The 24,182-nt window shown below is 34.9% G+C and overlaps 1 protein-coding gene across 2 annotated transcripts in view; it reads left to right on the top strand.

The window, feature by feature from the left end:
- The window catches only part of LOC150089691 (splicing factor 1-like), a 187,888-nt gene that overhangs the window by 118,205 nt on the left and 45,501 nt on the right, over positions 1-24,182 (top strand). For both annotated transcript variants that reach the window (XM_090389602.1, XM_090389603.1), the window contains 2 exons: positions 12,428-12,580; positions 16,021-16,141. In XM_090389602.1, the coding sequence (XP_090245728.1) occupies positions 12,428-12,580; positions 16,021-16,141 (274 nt within the window). The remainder of the gene's footprint in view (positions 1-12,427; positions 12,581-16,020; positions 16,142-24,182) is intronic.

The following is a 24,182-nucleotide window of genomic DNA, read 5'->3' as shown; positions in this document are numbered from 1 at the left end:
TCTGCTGGTCCTAACCAAATCTACTTATTTGATATTATCAGTCTTTGTTAAAATTCCTGTTGCTTTATCTAATACTTATGCAGCTATTATTATACTAAATCCTTTCCTTTACTTCTAATATGCACACCCACTGTAGTTAGCTTATACCCACTAACTTTTTCAATTTTAATTACAATAAGAATACCTGTTAATTTTCTTAATCTTTTTCAGGAATTATTTCTTTTACAAATAATTTACTTTTTCTCCAGATTCCAGTCATGTTTTTGCCATATTAGTATTGACAACTTGATGCAAGGAAACAAAGCTTATACAGCAAAAAAAAAAATTAATTACCCATCCAACCAATAATTTGTCCAAACCTTCTTTAAATTTATTCAAAGAAAAAAACTACAACTACCCACTTCTACAACACTAGGTGAAAATTTATCTCAATGAATTACTCTTTGGCTGAATGCAAATTTCCATATATCTTTTCTACTACCACCATTCCCTTTTCAATTTAAATTGATGTTCTTTGTTTTTAATCTGAGTAAGTGTGAAGATGCCATTGGTGTTTAGTTTACTAAACCCTTTTAAAGTCTTATACATTTCAATTAGGTTACAACACAGATGCCTAGTTCCCATAGGTTGCAATTTACAGAACTCCAGTTTGTTTTTTTTTATAAGAATGTCCTTTCATGCATCCCAATCTAATCTTATTGCTCTCCTTTGTGTTTTTCCTAAAATGAGGTTTCCAAACCTGCGTGTAGTATTACAGATGTGGCCTGACCATTGCCTTACACAATGGGATAATGATATTAGTAGTAGTGACAAATGATGGAAGAAAACAAGCTTATATATCATCAGCCAAAACAAACAAAAAAAAAAAAAAAAAAAAAAAAACACTTCACCCATCCATACCTTCCAACAGTTTGTCTAGTTCTTCCCTAAATTTATTCAAATCAACCACTTCCACAACAACAGATGGAAGTGTGTTCTAACAATCAATCACTTGCTGGATGAAGGCAAACTTCCATACCACTATACTGCAACCATCCTTCCTCACCTTGAATTTGTGTCCCCCCTCATGTGTAGCCTCAGCAAGAGGAAGAATGCCATCAATATTTAGCTTACTCAAGGTCTAATACATCCAGTCATGTTTCCCCTGCAGGTGCGTAGTCTCCAAATGCTGCAGTTTGCAGAACTGAAGCCTTTCTTGGTAAGACACCCTTTTGTTCCCTTCACCTTTTGTTCTGCACCTGTTCCAGCAAGTCTACATCACTTCCTAAAGTGAGGCCTCTGGACCTGTATACAGTACTCAAAGGTGCAGCCTAACCAATCCCTTATACCGAGTGATTACCACCTCCTTATCCTTGCTAGCAAAGTTTCTGTATATCATTGACAAAATCCCATGAGCTGTCCTGGCAGCATGTCTGCACTGTTCAGAGAATGTCATATCTGACTACACATTTACTCCATGCCTTTTTTTTTTTTTTTTTTTTTTTTCATTTTCCATTACCCTGGGTGTAGTTCCACACAGTTGATAAATTACTGTGGGGGGTTACTGCTACCCCCACAGTAATTTATCAATGTTAAACTTCAACTACCATTTCTCAGCCCATCAACCTAATTTTCCTAGATCTTGTTGCAGTAGCTCAACCTGATCACTGTCATTAACCACCCTGCCAACCTTTGTATCATCTGCAAACTTAGACATTAAGCCTTATATACTTTCATTAATAAATATTGAAAAGAACAATGGGCCCAGAACTGAACCCTGGGAACTCCATTAATAACAATAGTCCACACAGAGAAGTGTCTTGATACCAAACTCTGTCTTTTCCCAGCCATCCCTTTATCCATAGCAGTAACTTGGCCACGATGCCACACTGCTCCTGTTTATACAGCAGTCTTTTATGAGAAATAGTATTAAAAGCTTTCTTAGAATCCAAGTATATGTTATTAAAATAATTTTTTTGCATCCAGTTCCTTGGTCACGACATCATAGTAACCTATCAGATTGGTTAGGCAAGATTGCCCCTTAACAGATCCATGCTGTGACTGCAGTATAATTAGATTCCTGTCTAGAGGTAATGGTCCTGCATTACTTCTTTAACCAGAGATGCCATTATTTTCCCTTAAACAGACATTAAACTACCATGTCTGTAATTATTCATGTCATTTTTTGATCCTCTTTATGAATTGGTGATACATTTGCACATCTCCAGTCCATTGGGACCATCCCTTAATCCAAGGATGATCTCATAATTATGGCTTACTTACCTTCTTTTCTGCTTCCCGTAATATAATTAGATTGATTCCATTTTCCCAGGAGCCTTCTTTATGTTTAGCTTCATCAATTTCTCTTCCACTTTCTTTTCTCTTTCATTTCAGTTATCACAAAATCATATAGCTCTCCATTACAATTTGACAAACTTCTGGCATCCCCTCCCCTAAAGAATTGCTCATGTGTGAATGTAGATGCAAAATACCCATTCAATTCCTTAGCAAACTGAGCAGGGTTATCAACAGTTAACCTATTAACATCAAGTGGCCCAAATGTGATTCAGCCCTTCCTTATACAGTCCATTCCGGTTATTTGGGACACATCGGGACTAGTGCATTTTGGCTGCCCCAATTATCCGAAGTTTCATATAAATAGTTAAAAATACAATGTACCCCCCCCCCCCCTTTACAATTGGTTCACTATATGATGTGTAGTAAGCGCTGGTCATTGTGATCACGTTTGTGAACTGAATTTTAATTCTATTAAACAGCGATTCTAATTAGAGAAAATAGGAGGAATATTATTCACAGGCTATAAAAGTAAAGATATATTAAGCGCAAATTTACCCTTTATAACCTTACCAATTAAAAAATTAAATGATACGTGTAAATCGGAAGAATATACGTGATAATCGGAATAATTAATACGTACTGTAATATGTACATACTAACTAGTTGACATTTTTCAGTGGGGGTTAAAATTTAAAACAGTAGAAAGATAAGCAATCAATAACAAAGAACACTGCACACACACAAATTGCAAGTAACACAATATGCGCAAGTGAAAACAGTAACGAGTTACAAAGCTTTAAAAATAGGAACGAAAGAAGATCTGAAAATTAATTTTTTTATATGATTGAAGATTTCATGGAAGTGTAAACACATTTCATCATAATAACCCACAGAATTCCAGCTGTCGGTATTATCGCAAATTCAGTAAGATCGAGTTTACTGTCCGTTTATGATAGATTTCACTAACAGAAAAGCCCAATAAAGAGGTGACTGCTAATTCTTTTATGGTTGTGACCTCCAGAATTTCGACCGAACCACGTGGTACCATTGAAGACAATCGTAGGATAATCTCCAGTGCTGTGCTCTCCTGCCCTAATTAAACAGCATGCTGTCCCATTTAAGTGAAGTAAACCCTGGCTATTTTCTCGATTGGTTTCTGTTTTTTAAGATTTATCCCAAATAAACGGCTGCCCCGATTAACCGGTAGCCCAAATAACCGGAATCCACTGTACTGCTAATATAAGCACAGAAATCTTTGCTGCTCCCTGTCTGGAAAGTTTCTGCCGATGGCTGGCAGAATCCCATGGGCTGTTCTAACAGCTTGTTCACACTGCTCAGAAAATTCATGTCAATTAACCCTACATATTTTTCCTTATCAGCTGTCTTGAGTTTGGTGCTACAGAAATGGTATGCTATTCTGGAATTACTGCTACTCAAATGCAGTACCTTGCGTTTAGTAATATTAAACTACAGTTGTCACTTCTCAGCCCATCTGCTTAATTTATGTGGATCTTGAAGAAGCATACCTTGATTATTGTCATTAACCATTTTCGGTCCACCTGTGAATTATCAGGAAATTGGTTTTGAAATACATTAGTATTTAATAAAATTGTTAATAGTAAAAGGACCCAACTGACTCCACGCATCTCATTAGTACCTCTGTTCATCTTCTGCCACTTAAATATCTCTTTATCAATAATATTGACTTGCTTCTAATATAATACCAAATTGGTCCAATTTATATAATAGTCATACATATACAGTACCAAAGTATTTACTGAAATATAAGTATCTGATGTCAAAATTATTCTTTGCATCCAGTTCTTTTGTGCTGACATCATAGTTGCTAATCAGGTTGGTTAGGATTGGTTCATGCTGTGATTGCCTTATGACTCCACTCCTATCATTTTTTGTTACTTAACTATTGGCCTGGAATTTTTTCCATGCTCCAGAGATAAATTTACTGACCTGTAGTTACCCACTTCACTCTTTGAACCATCATTGTGAATGGGAAACATTTGCATATCTCCAGTCTATAACAACCTCACCTGAATCTAAGAAAGCTTTCATTATGGCAAAAGGTTTAACTATCTCTTTTGCTGGTTCTTTTAATATAATTGAATAAATTCTGTCAACTCCAGGTGCATTGTTTATTTTTAGCTGCAGCTATTATTTTTCCACATTCCTTTCCATCATTATAAAATCATTTAACTCTCAATCTATATTAGACTTCTGCTAAAAATGCCTATCTCTAAAAAAAAATTTATGTGAGGCATAGATACAAAATATTTAGCATTAGCAAGGGCACATGATGAAAGAAAGAAAGCTTATATAGCATAAGCAAAAAAAAAAAAAACACCCCATCTCATTTCACTCATCCACCTGCTCCAAATGTTTGCTGCAGCAATCAACCACCCGGTGGCTAAAGGCAAACTTCCGAACATCTATCCTACAACTCCTCAATTTGAATTTATGCCCTCTCAGGCGATTATTCTGAGCAAGAGGAAAAATCCCATCAGCATTGAGCATGCTCAAACCATTCAAGGCTTTATGCACCTTGATCAGATCACCTCGTAGGTGTCTAGTCTCCAGACACTGTAATTTGCAAAACCTTCTAAGCCTTTCTTTGTAAGAGCAACCCTCTTACAAAGTAATTTGTTCCATTTACTAATCTTGTTGCCCTTCTCTGTACTCATTCCAACAGCACTACATCCTTCTTAAAATGAGGCCTCCAGATCTGTATACAGTACTCAAGGGCGCCTCCGTACCCAGGTGGGTAGGAGCAGCAGTGCGTAGCACACGCTTCTCAATTAGACCGGGGTTCGAGCCCGTGACCACCAAATACGGAAAGGTCGGGGAATGACCACCGCATATCCCCGGTTGCTAGTGCTGCTAAAAACCAAATAAACAAAAGTTTGTCAATGTTAAACTTCAGTTGCCACCTCTCAGCCCATCTACTCAGCATACTATCATTAGTGTCATTAACAACCCTGCTGTATCGTCTGCAAACTTGGACATTAAGCTTGATATACCATCATCAATTTCATTAATGAATACAGAAAACAACAATGGACCCAACACTGAACCCTGGGGGATTCCACTAATAACATTAGTCCACAAAGAGCAGCATCAGTTGATTACCACTCTGTCTTCTCCCACTCAACCATCCCTTTATTCATAGCAGAAATTTGCCTCTAATGCCATACTGCTCTAGTTTGTGCAGCAGTCTTCCATGTGCAACAGTATCAAAAGCCTTTCTAAGATCCAAATATATGATATCAAAGTTATTCCCTGCATCCAGTTCCTTTGTGACTACATTATAATATTCAATTAAATTGGTCAGACAAGACTTCCCCTTAACAAAACCATGCTGTATCCGAGCTATAACTGAAGTCTTGTCTAGATGATCCTTCAGTGCTTCTTTAACCAGTGCCTCCATTAATTTCCCTGGAACAGAAGTTAAACTAACAGGTCTGTAATTACTTGTCGCTAATTGATCCTCCTTTATGAATTGGGGTTACATTTGCACATCTCTAGCCATGGGTACCTCCCCTGAGTCCAAGGAAGCTGTCATAATTATGGCTAAGGGTTTGCTGCCTCCTTTAATATAACTGGATAGATTCCATCCACCCCAGGTGCCTTTCTAATGTCTATCTTCAACAATTTCTCCTCCACTTTACTCTCAGTTATTATAAGATTATCTAGCTTACTGCCAGAGTTTAATACACCTCTGGCATTCCCCTCTCAGAATAACTCCATGTGTAGATGTAGATGCAAAATATTCATTTAGTTTGTTAGCTACCTGAGCAGGATCATCAACAGTTGAACCATCGATATCAAATGGACCAATCTGATTCATCCCCTTCCTTCTAGAGTTTACATAAGTAAAGAACTCTTTGCTGTTTTTCTTCGCATCCCTTGCCAAGGATTTCTCGTAATCTGCCTCTGCCTGCCTAACCCCGTTGTGACTTGATTACAGACCAGCTTATACCTACCATAGGCTTCTGTGTCACCTGTTAATTTATATGTATCCCATGCATTTTTCTTTTCTGCCACATGGCTAATTAGCTCATCTGACCTCCATTTAGGACTAAATCTTGAACAATATTTCTTAATTGGTATGAAAAGCCTAGTAGCATTCCAAGATTATTGCTTTGAATGCTTCCCATTTTGAATTTGCTGTTGGTAACATCAGTTGGTCCCACCATATAGAATTTAAATATTGTCTCAGACTACTGTAGTCACCTTTACGAAAGCAAAAACCCTTCCCTTTACCCCTGATGGTAGTTACCTCTTTGAGTAAATCCCACTTCGACACATTGTAATCACTGCCACCTTGTGGTTCCTTTATCTGCAGATTCTTAATGCATGAAGAATCACTACCGATAATCAGATTGAGTATTACTACCTCTAGTTGCCTCCCGAACATACTACTGTAGAAAACAACCATCCAATAAATCCACAAAAGCCTTGCTAGTTTGAGTGACCAATGCACAAATTCCAGTCAATCTCTGGGAAATTTATTCACTTTATTAGCAATCTGTATAGCATCATCAATAGTTATGCTATTTTTATCATATAGGCAAATGTAATTCAGTCCTTTCCTTCTGTTTTTAATATACACAAAGAATCTCTTAATTTTCTTTGCATTTTTTTTTTTTTTTTTTGCTGTAGATATCTGTACTTGAATTGTTAACTTGAATTAAACTAGTTTATACCTACTGTAAGATCACAATTTATAATCATTTCATGTATTTTTCTTCTCCGCTACTAAACTCATCAGTTCATCTTATATCTATTTTGGTCTAAACCTTGAACCTTATCTTGTAATTGGTATAAAACACTTAGTGGCCTCTGATTATGTGACTGAACACTTCCCATTTGGCATTTACACCTTTTAACATTAGTTGGTCTCATTTAAAAAAATGGTTTGAGCTAAAATTGCCAGGTGTCCAGTTTTGACCCCAAAGCAAAGTGTCCAGTATTTTGTAATTAAGTAATTTTGCAAGTATTATAATGTTATAAGTTAGATTACATTCAGTTTTCATTATAGTTTTTCAAGTTTTAATAAATTTTGTTATCTCTTTTCATTGGACTTATTACATTTTTATCTTATTTTATTCCTTTTTTTAAAGCCACATTTGCCTGTTTTATATTTTATTATTATCACTTAAATTATGTAAACCCCTCTAACTTGGTTGTACTATAGTTATTGGCCCTATTTAATTGGATGGCAATCAATTTTTTTATATATAAATTTTGCAGCCATTGTTACTTTATTATTCTCAGAATGATGAAGACAATTGTTTGAATAAAATTTTGATTTCTGTGGACAAATTGAACATAACGGTTTGTACATTTAAGTTGTATGAAGCATCTTTTGTTATTTTTTTTAATCTTAATTGTTTGGCTGTGAAAGATGTTTTCTCTAAAAATAAAATAAATGCTGCACAATCAAATTTAAATTATAGTTAATTTGTAGCGTATATTTGTAGAATAAATGCTCTGTTTAGTTCCATTATACTCTAGGTTCATATTTCTTACTTTATGGCCCCTTCAAATGGGAAATTGAATATGCCAAACTTTCATTATATGTTGTTTGCTATTTTTGTGGAACCATCCAGCAACACTACATTGAAGTGGCAGTTATTCAAAACTGATAGCTGTATAGTTTTTCTGAGTAGGTTACCCGGCAGAAGTTATTTCTTTGAATGAATCCCATGTTAAATCACTGCTTATAACCAATCAATGATATTGTTCCTCCTTCTTTAACATGTTGTAGAAAACAGTCATCCATCAAATCAAGAAATGTTCTGTTATCTAATGAGCTGTGAACTCGTGGATTCCAATCAGTATCTGGAAAGTTAATTATCTGTGACAAGACATTTTAATTGGCCGTCCCACTCTGTTTTCTGTATAGTTGTTCATTATACTTGGTCATCTGAGATGAGATGAGAGTAAGACTCCTACTCTCATCCTTGTTTTTCCAATGTTTGTCAAACTAAGATTGACTCAACATTACACTGCTCTATGTTTACTGGTTGTTCTGTTTTGAAATCTATGTGCATGCTTCTTAACCAAAAGCATAATCTTCTTTCTTAACCAAAAGCATAATCTTCTTCCTCCGATCATCATTTATATACATTATAATCACCATATTCAAATTCTGCATTCTTAGTATCAGAGTGATGCCATGTTTCTGTTATGCCTATGATCGTGACTTTCTGCTAGTGCTGTGCTGCTCCAGTTTATACAACACCAAATGTCCTACTGAAATCTACGTATGTATGTATGAAATATAGCAATTGATGACTTTATCAATACTTCATACTTATCAAATGTTTTACTGTTCTCCTAGCATTAGTTTATAAGCAAGTAAATGTATGCCTCTGTTTTCAGTAATTCTTACACAGCTCATGTATGTAATTGTCCCATATGAATCTCCAGCAGAGTCGGTAATCGCCTACACCTTGCCTGCAGGCATTAATTTTGTTATGCCTGCAGTTAAACTATTGATTTGATCATAGGCAGTGGCAACTACCTGCTAACAGTGTTATGGCACAGGCACACTCAACACTGCATTGGTAGTATCTGCAAATACATTTTATGTTTATCAAATAAATGAATGTATTGAATTTATCAGTATAAGCTCAATGCTGATTTTACCTTTACTCATATTTAGCTTAGAGAACATTGTAGGTGATTTAAGATATCTATCATATAAGATCCATGCATATAAACTTTTTTTTTTGATTTTATATTATTAGAGACTGTTGCAGCATGTCCACATCTCTGATGCATTTGTACCCTTAAATGCATGTCTGGCATTTTCTAAAATGCTTTGTGCTACTAACATAGGTTACTAATGTATTGTGAGAAGGATATTGCATGGTATTTCATGAAAAAATACTACTGATACAAGGAATGCCGGTTAACATAAATTATTTGTAAGTAGAATTTATGGTGCTAAAAATCATCTGTTTAAGAAATTATAGTGGTGTGTATTCATATACATCCTTACTGTCATACACACCTGACAAATAATTTGGCCGTGTTTCTAGATTCACTGTGGAATCTTGTTACCAGGCCTAAGAGTAAGAGAACAAACTTAATTATTAACCTGCTTATTAATATTTTAACTATCTGAGATATAGTTGAGATAATTCAATTTTATACAGCACTAGTGTATATGAGGAGGCCTTGCCAACAACATAATAGGACTTTGCTTTGTTCCTATCATATGGCATTACAAAACACTCATTAGTGGAGTCTTGTGCATCTGACAGGTGTCCAACTTTCTTTTCAATAAAATTTTCTTTTTCTGTAGTTTTTTTATATACCAGATTTTGACCTATTTAGGAATGGATTTAAAATAAATGTGTTTTTTACGTTATTTTCATTTAAAACTTTTCTGCTGGACAAAAAAAAAGGGGAGGGAGACAAACACAAAAGTAACTGCCTTTCAATGGGAGATTTCAAAAATGTGCCTGTATGCGCATTTTTGCATATATTCTGTATACTTATATGTATTTTAGATGCTATTAGTCACTTTGATTTTTAAAAATTATGCTTATACTTATATTTATTTAATATGCATATATATGAATAAATAAAATATATTATATATGCACTCACACACCATATATTATTGCAAGAGTTGACTTCCTCTTTTTTCCCCTTCCTTAAATTGTGCTTAATCATATATTTGTCGTGCAAGTTGACTGGGTTTTTTTTTTTTTTTTTTATTTTCTTGTCATCTTCAGCATCTTGCATTGTGGTATATTCAGGAAGAGAAGCATTAAGAATCTTGTCTGCTTTTTAATTAAATTATTTTTGTTTGCTCATTTAGAAGTTTACATTGTGACATATTACTAAATTGCACAGTAAGCATATACAGTAGCCCCTTATGAAGTTCACAAAACCAAAATGTACAGGCATAGGGTGAAAGACTTAGTTGCTTTTATTGATACTATAATTAAATTCAGGGCATAGCATAGCCTCTTTCTATACTTGTGAGCAAACTGGGTTTACAACGTATGCCACTATCCAGACCCAGATTTTAACACTGGTTGAAGTCTCATTGGTGGGTAGATAGGCATTTATGAAGACTTGAACATCCCAGTAACAAGTTATATCCACAATATGTGAGATGCAACATGGTGCACTAAGTAAAGTGGACATAATTAAGTGCAACATAAAATCCTCAAGCTATAGCTATAAAAAGTCATCATATACAAGAATGCTATATGCCTTTGGGCAAAGTTTTTCCGTGTCCTCCTCCTCCCCCACAAAACAGAATAATAAATAATTGTAGACAGTTATTTTAACATATTTTGCAATGATCAATGAACACATAACAAAATACATTTTTGAATAGAAAAAATTACAAATGTGTTTTAACACTACAAAAAAAAGTTTTTTTTTTTTTTTTACAGAATGTTTATTGTTCTGTTTCTTATAATTTATGGCTGAAAAAAAAATGTTAGATGATAATGTAATGGGCTGGTAACATTTTTAATAATGTTTATAGTAAAGTAAAAACACGATTAATCATTCTTGTTAATTAATTTTTTTATTAAATTTTTTTTTTAACTTATTAAACTCCAGATGGTGGCTCCCTTGATTAGGTGCATGCAAATATAATTTTCTGCTTGTTGCATCAGTCTTATATTGTGGAGGTACTTCAGCAGAAATTGCTTGGCATTGCACTATTCTAAATAAATAAATAATAATAAAAAAAAAAAAAAAAAAAACCACACTGCCCTAATGGTTATTTTAAGTGTATACCTACTACCCAGACCCAGGTTTGGACTCGAATTTGGAGTCTCATTGGACAGCAAAACTTATGTAAAATATTTAATTTATATCTTTAACCCCACTGGGCACATTTGTAGTAATAGTGTTTGCTATATAGTGCAAGGAAGCCATTGTCTTTTGCTGTATCCAGTTGACCTTTGAATTTATTCAAACTGTCAGCTTTAACTACCTGCAAGGGCAACTTGTTCCAGCAATCAACCACTCGCTAGCTAAAATAAAACTTCCTATAATCTAAGCTAAACCACAATCCTGTAATTTTAATTTACGACCTCTAGTTCTGGAATTCTTTATAACAGTGAGAATTCCACCTTCATTCATTTTACTAATCCCTCTCAGAGCTTTATAAACTTCAATCAGGTCACCTCTTATCACACCTGGTTGCCAAGCTCTGAAGCCCACATAATTGGAGTCTTTCCTCATACGGTCTTCCTTCTGCCGATCTCACCATGTGAGTTGCTCATCTTTGGACCCTTTCAAGAAGCTCAGTGTCTTTTTTCAGATGAAGTCTCCATACTTGAACACATGTTCAAGCACATGCCCTACACAGCCCAGTAATAAAGGTTGTGGGTATCTTATGCATTTCTGCTTTCAAATCTTGAAACGAGGACATTTTAGTCATTCCAATGACCATGACTGATTTGAAAGAAGGTATTTTATGGACTTCAAGCACTGCACTTAAGTGCTGATTAATGTATCTTTGCTTAAATTTAAATATTAACGAGATGTACATCGAATGCACATTCAAAGTCATAAAGAACAAAAAGAGATCTTTGTAATGCAATGCTAAATAACCTATTACTGTAATGATTTTGTGTAACCCATAATCGATGCTCCATATTTATTTACATTGGGCAATATTAAGTACATTGTAAAACTTAAATAGTGACAGCAGCATATAATTTCTTTTAAGGAATGTTTCAGAAAGGTGCAGTAGTAAAGTATTATTTGATTTCTTGCTTCTCTAACAGTGACACATCTCACACTTTATTATTTTAATATTTAAAGCACTTGCCTTGAATAATTATTTCTCAATTTTAAATTCATTTTGAATTTAATGTTATATGTATGTGTAACCACTTGATGTTAAATAATGTATAAACATCTTATGAAAGCAGAAAATACAGTGGGGATTTAAATTTAATTTATGTACACTTACATTAGTAGTAAAGGTTTTCTTACCCCCATACACACACACTTTTTTGCTGTGGAAACCTAACATTTGATGTAAGCCTAGTTTTTGACATGCATTTACCTTATAATGTTTAGGAAGATGTTATTAAATAAATTCATTGTTTTCATTTAATCTTGCTTCATGACTGCTCCTGTCCTATAGATCACCTTCACCAGAACCAATATATAACAGTGAGGGTAAAAGATTAAATACCAGAGAATATCGAACAAGAAAAAGATTAGAAGATGAGCGTCACAGTCTTATTCAAGAAATGTTTCAGCACAATCCTGATTTCAAGCCTCCAGCAGATTACAAGTGAGCTTTTATTAGGTTAATTTTTTTTTTTTTTAAAACAAAGAAGAAAATTTAAACATTCCTTGAAAAAGCTCAGAAAAACTGCATAAAAGAGAAACCTAATGCATATATTCACTTATTTTCTGAATTATAAAATCAGTTATAAAATAAACATTGATTGCTTTGCAGCTTTAACTTTCACTTTATCTTAACTTAATATTTTGTGATATTTTATCTGGTGGTTGTTTATAAAAGTTTGTGCTGATTTTTGTCTGATGGGGTTTACTTTCTTGATCAGTAAAGACTAAAGGTTTCTGGTTCAAACCTGAAAACGTTTTATAGCATTAAGAAGTGTCTTAAAATTAATTCTACTAGTATTTTGTGATAAATTTATTCAAAGCATCATGTTCCAGAACCTCTACCAGTTCTTTGATGGGCGCCTCTGTAGCCAGGTGGGAAGGAGCAGCAATGCGTAGCACACGCTTCTTGATTAGATGGGGGTTCGAGCCCGTCACCACCAAATATGGAGGGTGCGGAAAGATCAGGGAATGACCACCGCATATCCCGGAGCAATATGGCCTTAGTTGCTAATGCTCCTAAAAACTAAATAACAAACAAACAAAAACAAACAGTTCTTTGATCCCAAGTAAGATAACTCCACATTGTGGCAGTTTTATCAGACAGTCCTTGCCCCTTCCAACACGACAACTCCCCATGTCACAGAGCTGGAATTGTGGAAGCATGGTTTGAAAAGAATAGCATTAGAACATTGAATTGGAATGCAGAAGTCGGACAAGGCCAAGACCTCTTCATTAGTGGATCTGGCACGTGCTTTAAAGGAGAGTGGCACAAATCCTTTAAAGGAAAGGAGTACAATATTAGTAACTTTTAATGAGAAATTTGAAGAAATTTTTCTTCAATGCATTTAAGCAGTCATTACAGTCAAGGGTGGGCCAACACTTAATTTCTTTGAATAAACATGTTTTGTGACTAAGTTTCTCATGATATTTGGTAAGATAGCATATATATAAATAACTTGATTTTTTTGAGGTAGTTAAAAAATACTGAATTTCTCCCAGTATTATTTTAATGAAACTTGGTGTGGTTGGACGGTCTGTCCTTTCTAAAGGAAACAAATATAAAATTTCATGAAAATCCACACATGCGGATTTGTTACATGCAGGTGGATGGAAAGAGAGTGAAGCCAATAGCTACTTTACATAATTGCAAATGTTCCTAAAAACATAGCCGAATAAATATAAGTAATAGAGTACTTTGGAGTAAGGTCTCATTTCATTTTAGTTAGTATACCATATTTTAACATCATGTCATGAGTACTGCTGTATCCATCACTCATTACTGTTTAAGCATTTCCATTTCTGAATGAAAAAGTATTATACTAATTCGGAAATTTTGTATCATGCCTCTATCAACCTATCTTGTGCAGGCAGCTCTTGGATTTACATGAGGCATTACATTCCTACGAAAGGTGACAGGTCCGAACTCATTTTCCCATGAAAACAACCATATAATAGAGGTTACATCCCTGACCAAAGGTGTTATACAAAAGATGGCAAGTGCTTTAAATGCATACATACGGGGTAAGCTTTTATTTCAAGATCTCTGGAAAAGTATAGAAAGTTTTTTTATGTTAATCTTCAGAATAGCATCCTTTAACCCCCACTGCAGTCTTTTTGTCACATTTTTGCAAATGTTCAAATAACTACAATTAGTTTTGGCGAATTCTTCAGGTTCTCTACAGCATGATGTTTCCTGAAAAGACTCTTAAATAATCCTTCAAAGTCTTGTGACCTGGCAAATGCCATGGTGCCCATTCCACTTGTTTGGCAAGTTTTCATTTAGGAATTGTGCTATGAGGAATAATGTGCAGGAGCACCATCCTGTATAAAAAAAAAGAGGTCTTTCCTTTTAATTTTGGAATAACCTAAGTCTTTGAAACATTGATAAATAGTTGTCTGAAGTAATATTTCTATTGAAATGAATGGTCCAACAGTCCCACAATCCCCTCAGAGCAAACTGACCCAAACAACAATGCCTAGGGAGCTTAGTTCCTTTGCAGTTTGGATATTAAGGTTCTCAGTGGCCCAATAAACAAAGCTGTATTAGCTAATACATCTATTGATCTTAAATTTTATTGTTCAAATTTTCATTATTATTTGCGCATCTGGAGAAACATTTCTGTAAATTCATATCTCCTGGATCACCCTAATAAAGTGTATGGTGCAGTTTCGGACTGGAAACTGTATCTTGAATGAATCTTTTAAAATTTTTACTTTAGTCTGTGTTTTTTATTATTTATTTATTTATTTAATTTTACTTGAATGGCTTCTTGTGGGTTTTGGCAATTAAATCCAAAACCTGCTTTATATACATAACATTATCTTCTGTTTGAGTTGAATGTGATCATTCACTTCTAGGGTGATTGTGAGTCAGAATTGTTAGGCCATTCTCTTTAGAAGTTCATCTTGGGTTATTTCAGCATGTAACACTTCTTTCTGCAACAAAAATAAAAAGAATTGCTTTCAAAATATTTTAAGATATATTTTTAATACACACCCTGCTTTTGACTTTGTATGCTAATCATCTATTACTCATGCCCCTAAATAGAACACTGGTTCTGGTGTACCACTGTTCCACTTAGGAGAACAGAAAGAGCTTCTGTCAGATACTCTTTCTGTTTATATTATAAATTTTAATTTTAGCATTTTTTGTTGTTGAAAATCTAATCATTCGTCGCTTTTTTAATTTCTTAAGCTGTATTTGTATTTTCATCTGTTTTTCACATTATGACTGACACACATTTTCTCTCTTCCAGTTTCATTCATTAAAATTCATATGCTTGTTACAATGAGCTTAGTTTGAGAGAGAGGTCTGTTGTACAAAAAAAAATCCTTCCCTTATTTCATCCATCCATCCATTCACTCACCCATCAGAAATATTTACTTGTTAGCTTATGTGTATACTCCCAGAATTAGACCACATACTTACATGATGTCTGCTAGACTCCAAATAAGCATTTTACTTCCCATAATTCATAGTAAATCAAAAACACAAATAGACAAGTTAACGTACACAGTATATTACTTTACAGGTACATTATAGTAAAGCAAAAAGCAACAACCGTTATGTGCAAACTGAGAGCATTTAATTTCTGCACATCAGCCACATTTCCCATTCATTCCAGTCATTGCATAGCAACAAACATATCCAGTTCTTCAGCTACAATATATGGATACCATGTATTCTCTCTCTTTCCCTGAGAGAGAAAAATCGTTTATCCTTTATATTAGTGTAGATAAAGCAAATTAGTGGTCTACTGAAGGATACATGAATAATAAATTGATTAAAAAAAGTTGTCATAAAATTTTGATAAATTATTTTTTGATATGTAGATATCGATTGTAAAGAGAAGTATATATTGGTTTTAATCTTCGTTACAGACCTCCAATGGTTAAAGTGAGTGAAAAGGTTATGATTCCTCAGGAAGAGCACCCTGATATCAACTTTGTTGGATTGCTGATTGGACCTAGAGGAAATACACTTAAAGCAATGGAAAAAGAGGTTTGTTTTATGACTCATTAAATATGGTGGTACATGTATTATAACACACTTGTTATAATAGGTTTTGAAATTTTATTCTAATTATAAGTTGCATATTGTCGGTGAGCGGTAAAATCCTTTATTTTGCTTGCCAACAGTTTCATCTTACCTGTCCTTATGTGTCCTCTTATGTACATATTACACAGCAAGTATCATTTAAAAATTAGTTTCACTTTTTATTATTTTAAAATATATTATGTATGTAAACCCAACAGCATTCACTAAATATATTTATTTAGTGAACTCTAAATACTTTTAATATATTAGCTCTTTTGAAAAGGCAACTGCTGTTTAGCAGAGCTAATATATTAAAACTGTGTTAAACGAAGGTAAACACTAAATAAAAGCATTTTTCCCATTAGAATATGTACGAGGGGGTGATCATTTAATTCGCGGACTGGTACAAGATTTAATGTTTAACGGGCAAGCTTTCTATAACTGCCACCTGATTGCTGCTGAACAGACTCCTTGTATGCATACCAGTACTTGTCGAGCTAGTGTTGCATGAAGAGGTGGGGTTTTTTGTTTGTTTTTTTTTTAGTCGCATGTCACTAACGATCGTTTTAAAGCAAGTATCATGTCGGACATACAGATCGAACAGCAATATATGATTCGTTATTATGTCAGATGGCTTAAATGCATCAGAAACAGTTAGAGATGATTGAAGTGTATGGTATTGAGTGTCTTGGTAGAAAGGCTGTGAGTCTGTTGCAGGTGACACAAGACCTGGTCAGCCTTCCTCCTCAACTCCTGATCAAATCACAAAACCCAGGAAATCTTGGATGAAGACAGGCGAATTACACTTCATGAATTAGCTGTTATCAAGACTTGTGCAAAGAAATCAAGCATTTATTTGCACAAGTCTATTTAAGACTTGTTCAAAATTTAAGACTGCACAAGTCTTAAATAGACATGTGCAAAGAAATGCTTGATTGTTTTGAAACATGGGGTCAAGACTTCTAAAATTGAATAGTGACTTGTGATGAAACTTGGATTTTTCACCATGATCCAGAGACAAAACAACAGTCAAGTGAGTGGAAGCATTCTGATTCACCAAGACTAAGAAATTGAGCTTCTCATTTGGATGACAAACAAACAAATGGTTCTTGTGTTTTTTGACATAAAAGACATTCTTGTTACACATCTTGTACCTCGTGGAACAACTAAGAATATAGAAGCATACGCTGAGGTTCTTAGAGTCAAATTTTGCTGCGCCTTCCTTCATGAGAAACGGCAAGAACTTTCTAGTGTGAAGTGGTTTCTCTATCAAAACAATGTCAGTCCACATATGGCTAATATTGTATAGCCAGTGGTGCCTCCATAGCCAGGTGGGCAGGAGCAACAGTGCGTAGCACACGCTTCTTGATTAGACTGGGGTTCGAGCCAGTGACCACCAAATACAGAGGATGCGGAAAGGTCAGGGAATGACCACCGCATAACAACATAACATAACAGTATAGCCAGCAGTGATCACTGCTATAGGTGTTGAGGTGCTGCCACATCCCCCTTATTTACCTGACTTTAGCCCCATGTGATTTCTTCCTGTTTTCATGTCTGAAGAAATCTCTGAAAAGCAAGCGTTTTGCATCTGGCAGCGATTCTCATAGAGCCACAACAGAAGCACTTCTCAGTCTCAAAAAAAGGCTTGCAAGAAGCATTTAATGTACAATGGTGGCAAAAATGTGTAAAGTTCAAGGGAGAATATTTCAAGAAGTAGAAATCCACAGAAGATTCAGATGATGACAAAGATAAGATTTTGCACCGCGCAAATTAAGTGATCACCCCTCATACATAAAGCGTTTTATTTTTGAAGACTAAATGCACAAGGCATAATGTTATGAGTTGAAATTAACTATATAATATTGGTGTAAATACACCATAGTTTATCCATAAATTTAACTACATAAGTAGTGTTAATGGCATCGTTTGATTATATCTCATATTGTGGCTACCTTCACAACGGCGTCTCCGTAGCCAGGTGGGAAGGAGCAGCAGTGCGTACCACACGCTTCTTGATTAGACCGGGGTTCGAGCCCGTCACCACCAAATATGGAAGATGCGGAAAGGTCAAGGAATGACCACCGCATATTCCGGAGCAATATGGCCTTAGTTGCTAATGCTCCTAAAAACCAAACAACAACAACAACCTTCACAACGAGATACCATATATTGTATTGCTTTGAATAAATAACGCTTCTCTAGTAGAGGAGACTACTTTTATTTATTCTCAGTGGGCACCACCACCCAGACGCGTCTCGGAGCTTTTTGGCTCACTCATCTGTGGGCGGGCAGGTACCCTGATAATGCAGACACGCCATCACAGTTGCACAGTTAATTCCACAATATGACATGCCAAAGGGTGAAGATAATGATAATATTTTTGAAGACTAAATGCACAAGGCATAATGTGTTATGAGTTGAAATTAACTACAAGTCTACCATCGCTGACTTGTAGTTAATCCAGCAAACTCGCTAATCCAGCACCCCACAGATGCCGGATTAGTGAGTTTGCTGGATCACCAGTGGTTATTTTAACACATACATTTTACCCAACAGCTAACCACCTCCTTCTACCTTTAACACGTTGGCTGCCAAGCTAGTTTAAGAATTAAAAAAAAAAAAAAAAAAAAAGTCTATTTTTATGTCGCGTATGTGTTGGTTACTTTATTTCTTGAGAAGCCGTGTCAGCCACGTACATGTGACGCTATCACGGCATACATATGAAGGTCGTTTGTGATTAGTTTATTGCACGTGCAGCGAGCCCTGCAATAAAATAAACTCTCAAACATCGCAATAAGTTTGTCAGTATTGTTAGAGATTTTGTGAAAACAAGTTCGTTAGCGTGTTGTATTATCCATCATATTATGTTGTGTTTTTCCGCAAGTGTGCTGTAAAAAAAAAAAAATCTAAAAAGGAATGGCTAAAAGAAAATTACTAAGATAAGAGGAACTGAGAGAAATTGCTAGAATTTACAATTAGGCAGAGTTAAACTTCTCACAGACACACCGCTGTCAAGTTTTTTCAGAAGTTCAACTTCATCTGTTATGGACAATGTACAGTGTTTGCGCTTTACACCACGAGAGGCACTTCCTTTATGCATTGGAACCATGGCTGGGGCTAAATGTGAGCAGGTTATAATAATAAATGCAGAAAAACAAGTGGGAATGACTTGCCAGTGTGTAAGAGTTCGTGCCAACAGCTGATGCTGCAATCAACGCCACCAAAACAGTAGCGGCAGGTCAGTGTGCCGACCTGGGAAATTTGAAATTATATTCACAGAGATTGTCTGAATTAGTGGTGGAACCGGATTAGTGATGGTCGACATGTATATAATATCGGTGTATTTACACCGATATTATATGGTTAATGCCTTGTAAAAGATGTGGAACAACTAATCTTGCTCCATAATACCAGGAAATTGAAGCATTGCATTGTAATCTAGGGTCAAAAATAGCTATATTTTGTTGACTGTTTATTCCTTCTAGTAAAACTTAAAAAAAAAAAAAAAAATAGCCTTTTGCAGCCATTTTTATCAGAAAACGAAATTTCAATAAGAAAGCTCATACAGCTACTGTGTGTTTGGTCCTCATTTTCTATTTTAGAACCATTCTAGTTGAAAAGGTTTCATGTATGGGCATTTCTTCACTTACAAAGTCTTGCATGCATGAGGATTTGTCCCTATGATGATGTCAAGGCTAAATTTGGTGAGGGAACATTTAGTATTAATCATGGTTGGTTAATGAGTTTTAAGGATAGAAATAACCATAATATTAAGGTGAGCGATGATGCTGACAGTGAAGGCAACATTGCAGCAAAGATTTTTCCTGAAACATTGGCTTAGATAATTCATGAAGGGTGCTATGATGCACATTTTCAGTGTGGACCAAGTGGGTCTATACTGGAAAAGGATGTCTGAGAGAATAGTAGGCCTAGTTTTAAGTATCTAAAGACAGGCTAATACTCCTGTTGGGTGGTAATGCAGCTGCTGACTGCAAACTGCAACTTTTGTTGGTCCACTACTTAGAGGATTTGAGGAAGTGCAGAAAGCTATTTGTCCATTACAGTAAACCCCCACTATTCGCGATATCTGTATTCGTGGTCACTGATTTAATATAAAATGAAACCTAAAAAAAATGTGAATGTTAAAGCACCGTGAACATTTTCTGCCATAAAAAAAACGTGGGCGTGGCTAAAATTATCTTTCCCGGTCAAAACAGCGCTCAGTGAGTGGGGGTGGGGGGTGACAAAATCGCGAGCGTGGATGTTTCTTGCTAATCCTTGTTCAGTATGTGTTATGTGCTTGTCATGGAAGGTTTCGTCATTTGCTTTTAATTTATATGCTTATAAATTTATCAATTTATAAATTGATATGCTTACAAAAGTGATAAATCTACTGTTTTGCAGTGTAAAACAGACTTTTTTGAGTGTGTTAACGGAAGAAAGTGACTTATTGTGGACAAGTTCTTTCTAACCCGTACAAAAATATGGCTACGAATAACAAGGGAAATGTGAAAAGATCAAAGAAGGTGATGACATTAGCGAATAAAATTGAGTTATTAGACAAAATTTCTAATGGTGAAAGTGTCTCTTCAGTGGCAAAACATTATAAAATCAATGAGTCAATGGTACGATCAATCAAAAAATCAGAAGAAAAAATCCGCCGTAGTGTCCGTGAAAATGCACTAATTGCTTCAAAAATTTGCTCTGTAACTCGTGATGTTAAATTAGAAAAAATGGAAAAGGCTTTAAATCTGTGGATAGAACTCAAAATAAAATTCCGTTAAGTTCACTCATCATTCGTGGAAAGGCAAAACACCTTTATCAACACTTTAGAGAATGGTGAAAGCACTGGCGGGATAAATTTTTTTAGCTAGCAAAGACGCTGGTTTGAAAGATTTGTTTGAAATTTCTAATAAATATTACATTTAATATTAAATTGTTTCTTATTTTCATTTCGATGCCATATGCTTGTATTTCACTATGTACTGTCTATGTACATAGTCATATTATGAAAGTACATATAATACATACATAGACAAAATTTTAGACTAGTTTTTCTTATATATTTCAAACTTTGGAATGGAACCCCTTTATTACTACGGGAGCCATAACTTAGTATTCGCGTTTTCGGAATTCACGGCATTTCTCAGGAACGTAACCCCCGCGAATAGCGAGGGTTTACTGTATATTGGAAGTCTGATGCTAAAAGTTAAGTGGCTCAGTTTTTGGGAGCCGGTTTTATAAAGAGTTTTTACTTCGGAGATGGAAATGTACTGTAACAGCAAGTGGTTCCCTGTTCAAGGCCTTTTTGGTTGATAATTTCACTGGGCATATACCATATGTATGGCGCACTATGGTCATAGTTGCCGATGCGTCCAATAAATCCCGAAACAAACAACCCTGGGCATACTCCTTTTTGAACTCTGCACTGATATCAAGATTGCATTTTGCTACTTAGTTTGATGTTCCTCATCCAGCCTATGGAGTGGGGCATCATTGCAACATTAAAATCCACTATTACAACATTTATACAGGCCGTTAGGTCTACAGAAGCGATAGTGGGGTGATATTTAATAAAGATTTGGAAAGACTGACATTTTAAAAGATATCTGGAACTTTGATGTTTGGAATGAAATTAAGAAAAAAATATATATATTAATCGAGTTTGGAGGAAACTGTGCATACAGTTTACTTACAGCATACTACAGTAAAGTACATTATATGCCTGGTGGAAATTTGTAGACAACTAGATTTGGAAATGGATGAAACATGTTGAGGAATTTTTTGATAGCCACAGAAAGTAACTCACCAACCAAGAATTGATGGAACCTCTGCCAGACAACAAGATAGTGTCAGTTAGGTGTAGTTGATGATTGAACAACACAAAGGGTTAAATTGATACAATGCAGATAAAGGTTTTAGCCTCTTTGAGGAGACCTTGTTCAAAAAACAAGAGTCCAAGGTTTCCATAGGTACCCATAATGTCCTTGCCTGCTACAGAGTCATTACATCAGGTTCCCTTAGAATCTGATCAGCCTAATCCTCATCTCATCTCATCTCATCTCATCTTCAAATAGCATCAGGTCCAGCAAGCAAAAAATCATTGATTTTTACTCTGGGATACCAAAATTGTATGTCTATAATTTTTACTCTATCCACAGAGCTGAAACTCGCTATAAATGGGACCAGAACTGTTTTCTTTGATTATCACACAGACAACAAAAATGTACCATCAAAAGTGTGCATTTTTTTTTAAGCCTTTTTCAGTTATTTTTTTCATTCCCGCCCTAATTAGCCAAGCCCACATGAAACAAGATATCCCCATTCGTTTTTTTTTTTTTTTTTTTAGCGAGTGTGCTCCTCTGTTTACAAGAGGGAGTTATGTTTGTATTGAGCTGTGTACACTTTAGCATTGCATCACAGTTCTTCATAAAGATATTTTGAGGAGGCAAAAAAAAATGCACGCTACTGTTTCTATAAGAAATAACAAAAGAATCTCAACAATTGTTTTTGAAAAAGAAACTAGGCCGTACTTCCTTTCTTCAATTTGTATTGTATCTACTAACACAAAAACAAGGAAATTCATCTGTTGGAATCGTGGAAATGGGAAAAACTGGTGTAAAACTGATTTTAAAAAAAGTTTTTGCTTTATTGTAATTGTTTTTAGGGAACAATATCAGTACATGTTTTGTGGATGTATATTGCTGTTCAAAGTCTGCACTTCCTGTTCTGAGCTGCAGTAAAAATATATACCCTATTGAAAAATAGATTTACTACTTATCTCTTCTGTTACTGTGGGAAGGTTATTTCACACAATCAAGTTCATGACTGCTAAATGCGGTGCTGTTTCTTGTATTCTCTCAATCTTGTGAACTCCTCTGTGTGGTCGCCCTAGAGTATAAACAGGAAATCTGTTTGTTTGAATTGTTTGTTTTAATGTTGTCCAGATGGCCCAATTATCAACTCTTTTACTGTCTTCTAATTGTATTCAAATGATGTGCTTTACGAAAATTGGAGTGCTTACATCAATCAGAACCAAAAACCATTTCCATTCCCATACCATAACAAATTACTTTAGGTACAATAAAGACTACTACCGATTGATTTTACCACAAGAAACTTTCCACAATAAAACATCTGTACAAGGCGAAAACATACGGTCACTCAAAACTAACCGTAGTCATTTGCATTCAAGGACATGCTATACAGCAAGGGCGGCCAAACTTATTTGTAATACAATCTACTTTTTTTCTTCAAAATGTGCCGCCATCTACCATCTCAAGAATTTCATTGCACATGGGTGAAAAAGTTAATCAACACATATTGAAAAATGTTTATAAATTTTAAAATTAAATACAATTCAGAATTCTTATTTTAAATCTGTACGTATTTAAAATTTTAATTTATGCGAAGTTTGTGTCTTCTTGTCATCTGCCAAGCTTTCAAAATCTGGGATATACGGGAATGTGATAAGGCCAATTGTAAAGAACCTTCCGTATGCAAGTCTGTAAGAGTACAGCGCTTCTTCATATTTGTTTCAAATACAAAAAGGCTGATTCACATAGACATGTGGAATCAAAGCAATTCAAAAGTTCACTGCATTTTTTTTTTTTTTTTTTTTACGTTATGGTATTTCTCTCGGCAAACATATTTCTAAGTCTTTTTCTGGTGATCTGGCTTTTAGGAAGATATCGTTTCATAATGTAATAATTTCATTTTCAAGTAATATTTTCTCCATTTGAAAAATCTCAGCTTTTTTTTTTTTCCTGAAATTTGTTTCGTATCTAAGTCAACATTAAATGGATAAGAAATATATTGAACAATGTCTTCAATTGTTTTAAAATCACTGAATCTGGTTTCAAAATCATCCACAACTTTCTCAATTTCAGAAACTTATTTCTCACTATAAAATTCAAAAACGGGATATTTTTGCAAATGATCTTGCATATTTGCAAAATGATCGGTTTTTTTTCCCCTTTGAGATCCTTGCACATTGCCAACA

This window comes from Mastigoproctus giganteus, chromosome 2, assembly GCF_048544385.1.
Source record: "Mastigoproctus giganteus isolate SK-2022 chromosome 2, ASM4854438v1, whole genome shotgun sequence".
Lineage (NCBI taxonomy): Eukaryota > Metazoa > Arthropoda > Arachnida > Uropygi > Thelyphonidae > Mastigoproctus > Mastigoproctus giganteus.
The sequence above is the reverse complement of the archived record's forward strand: the minus strand, read 5'-3'. Positions and strand labels throughout refer to the sequence as shown.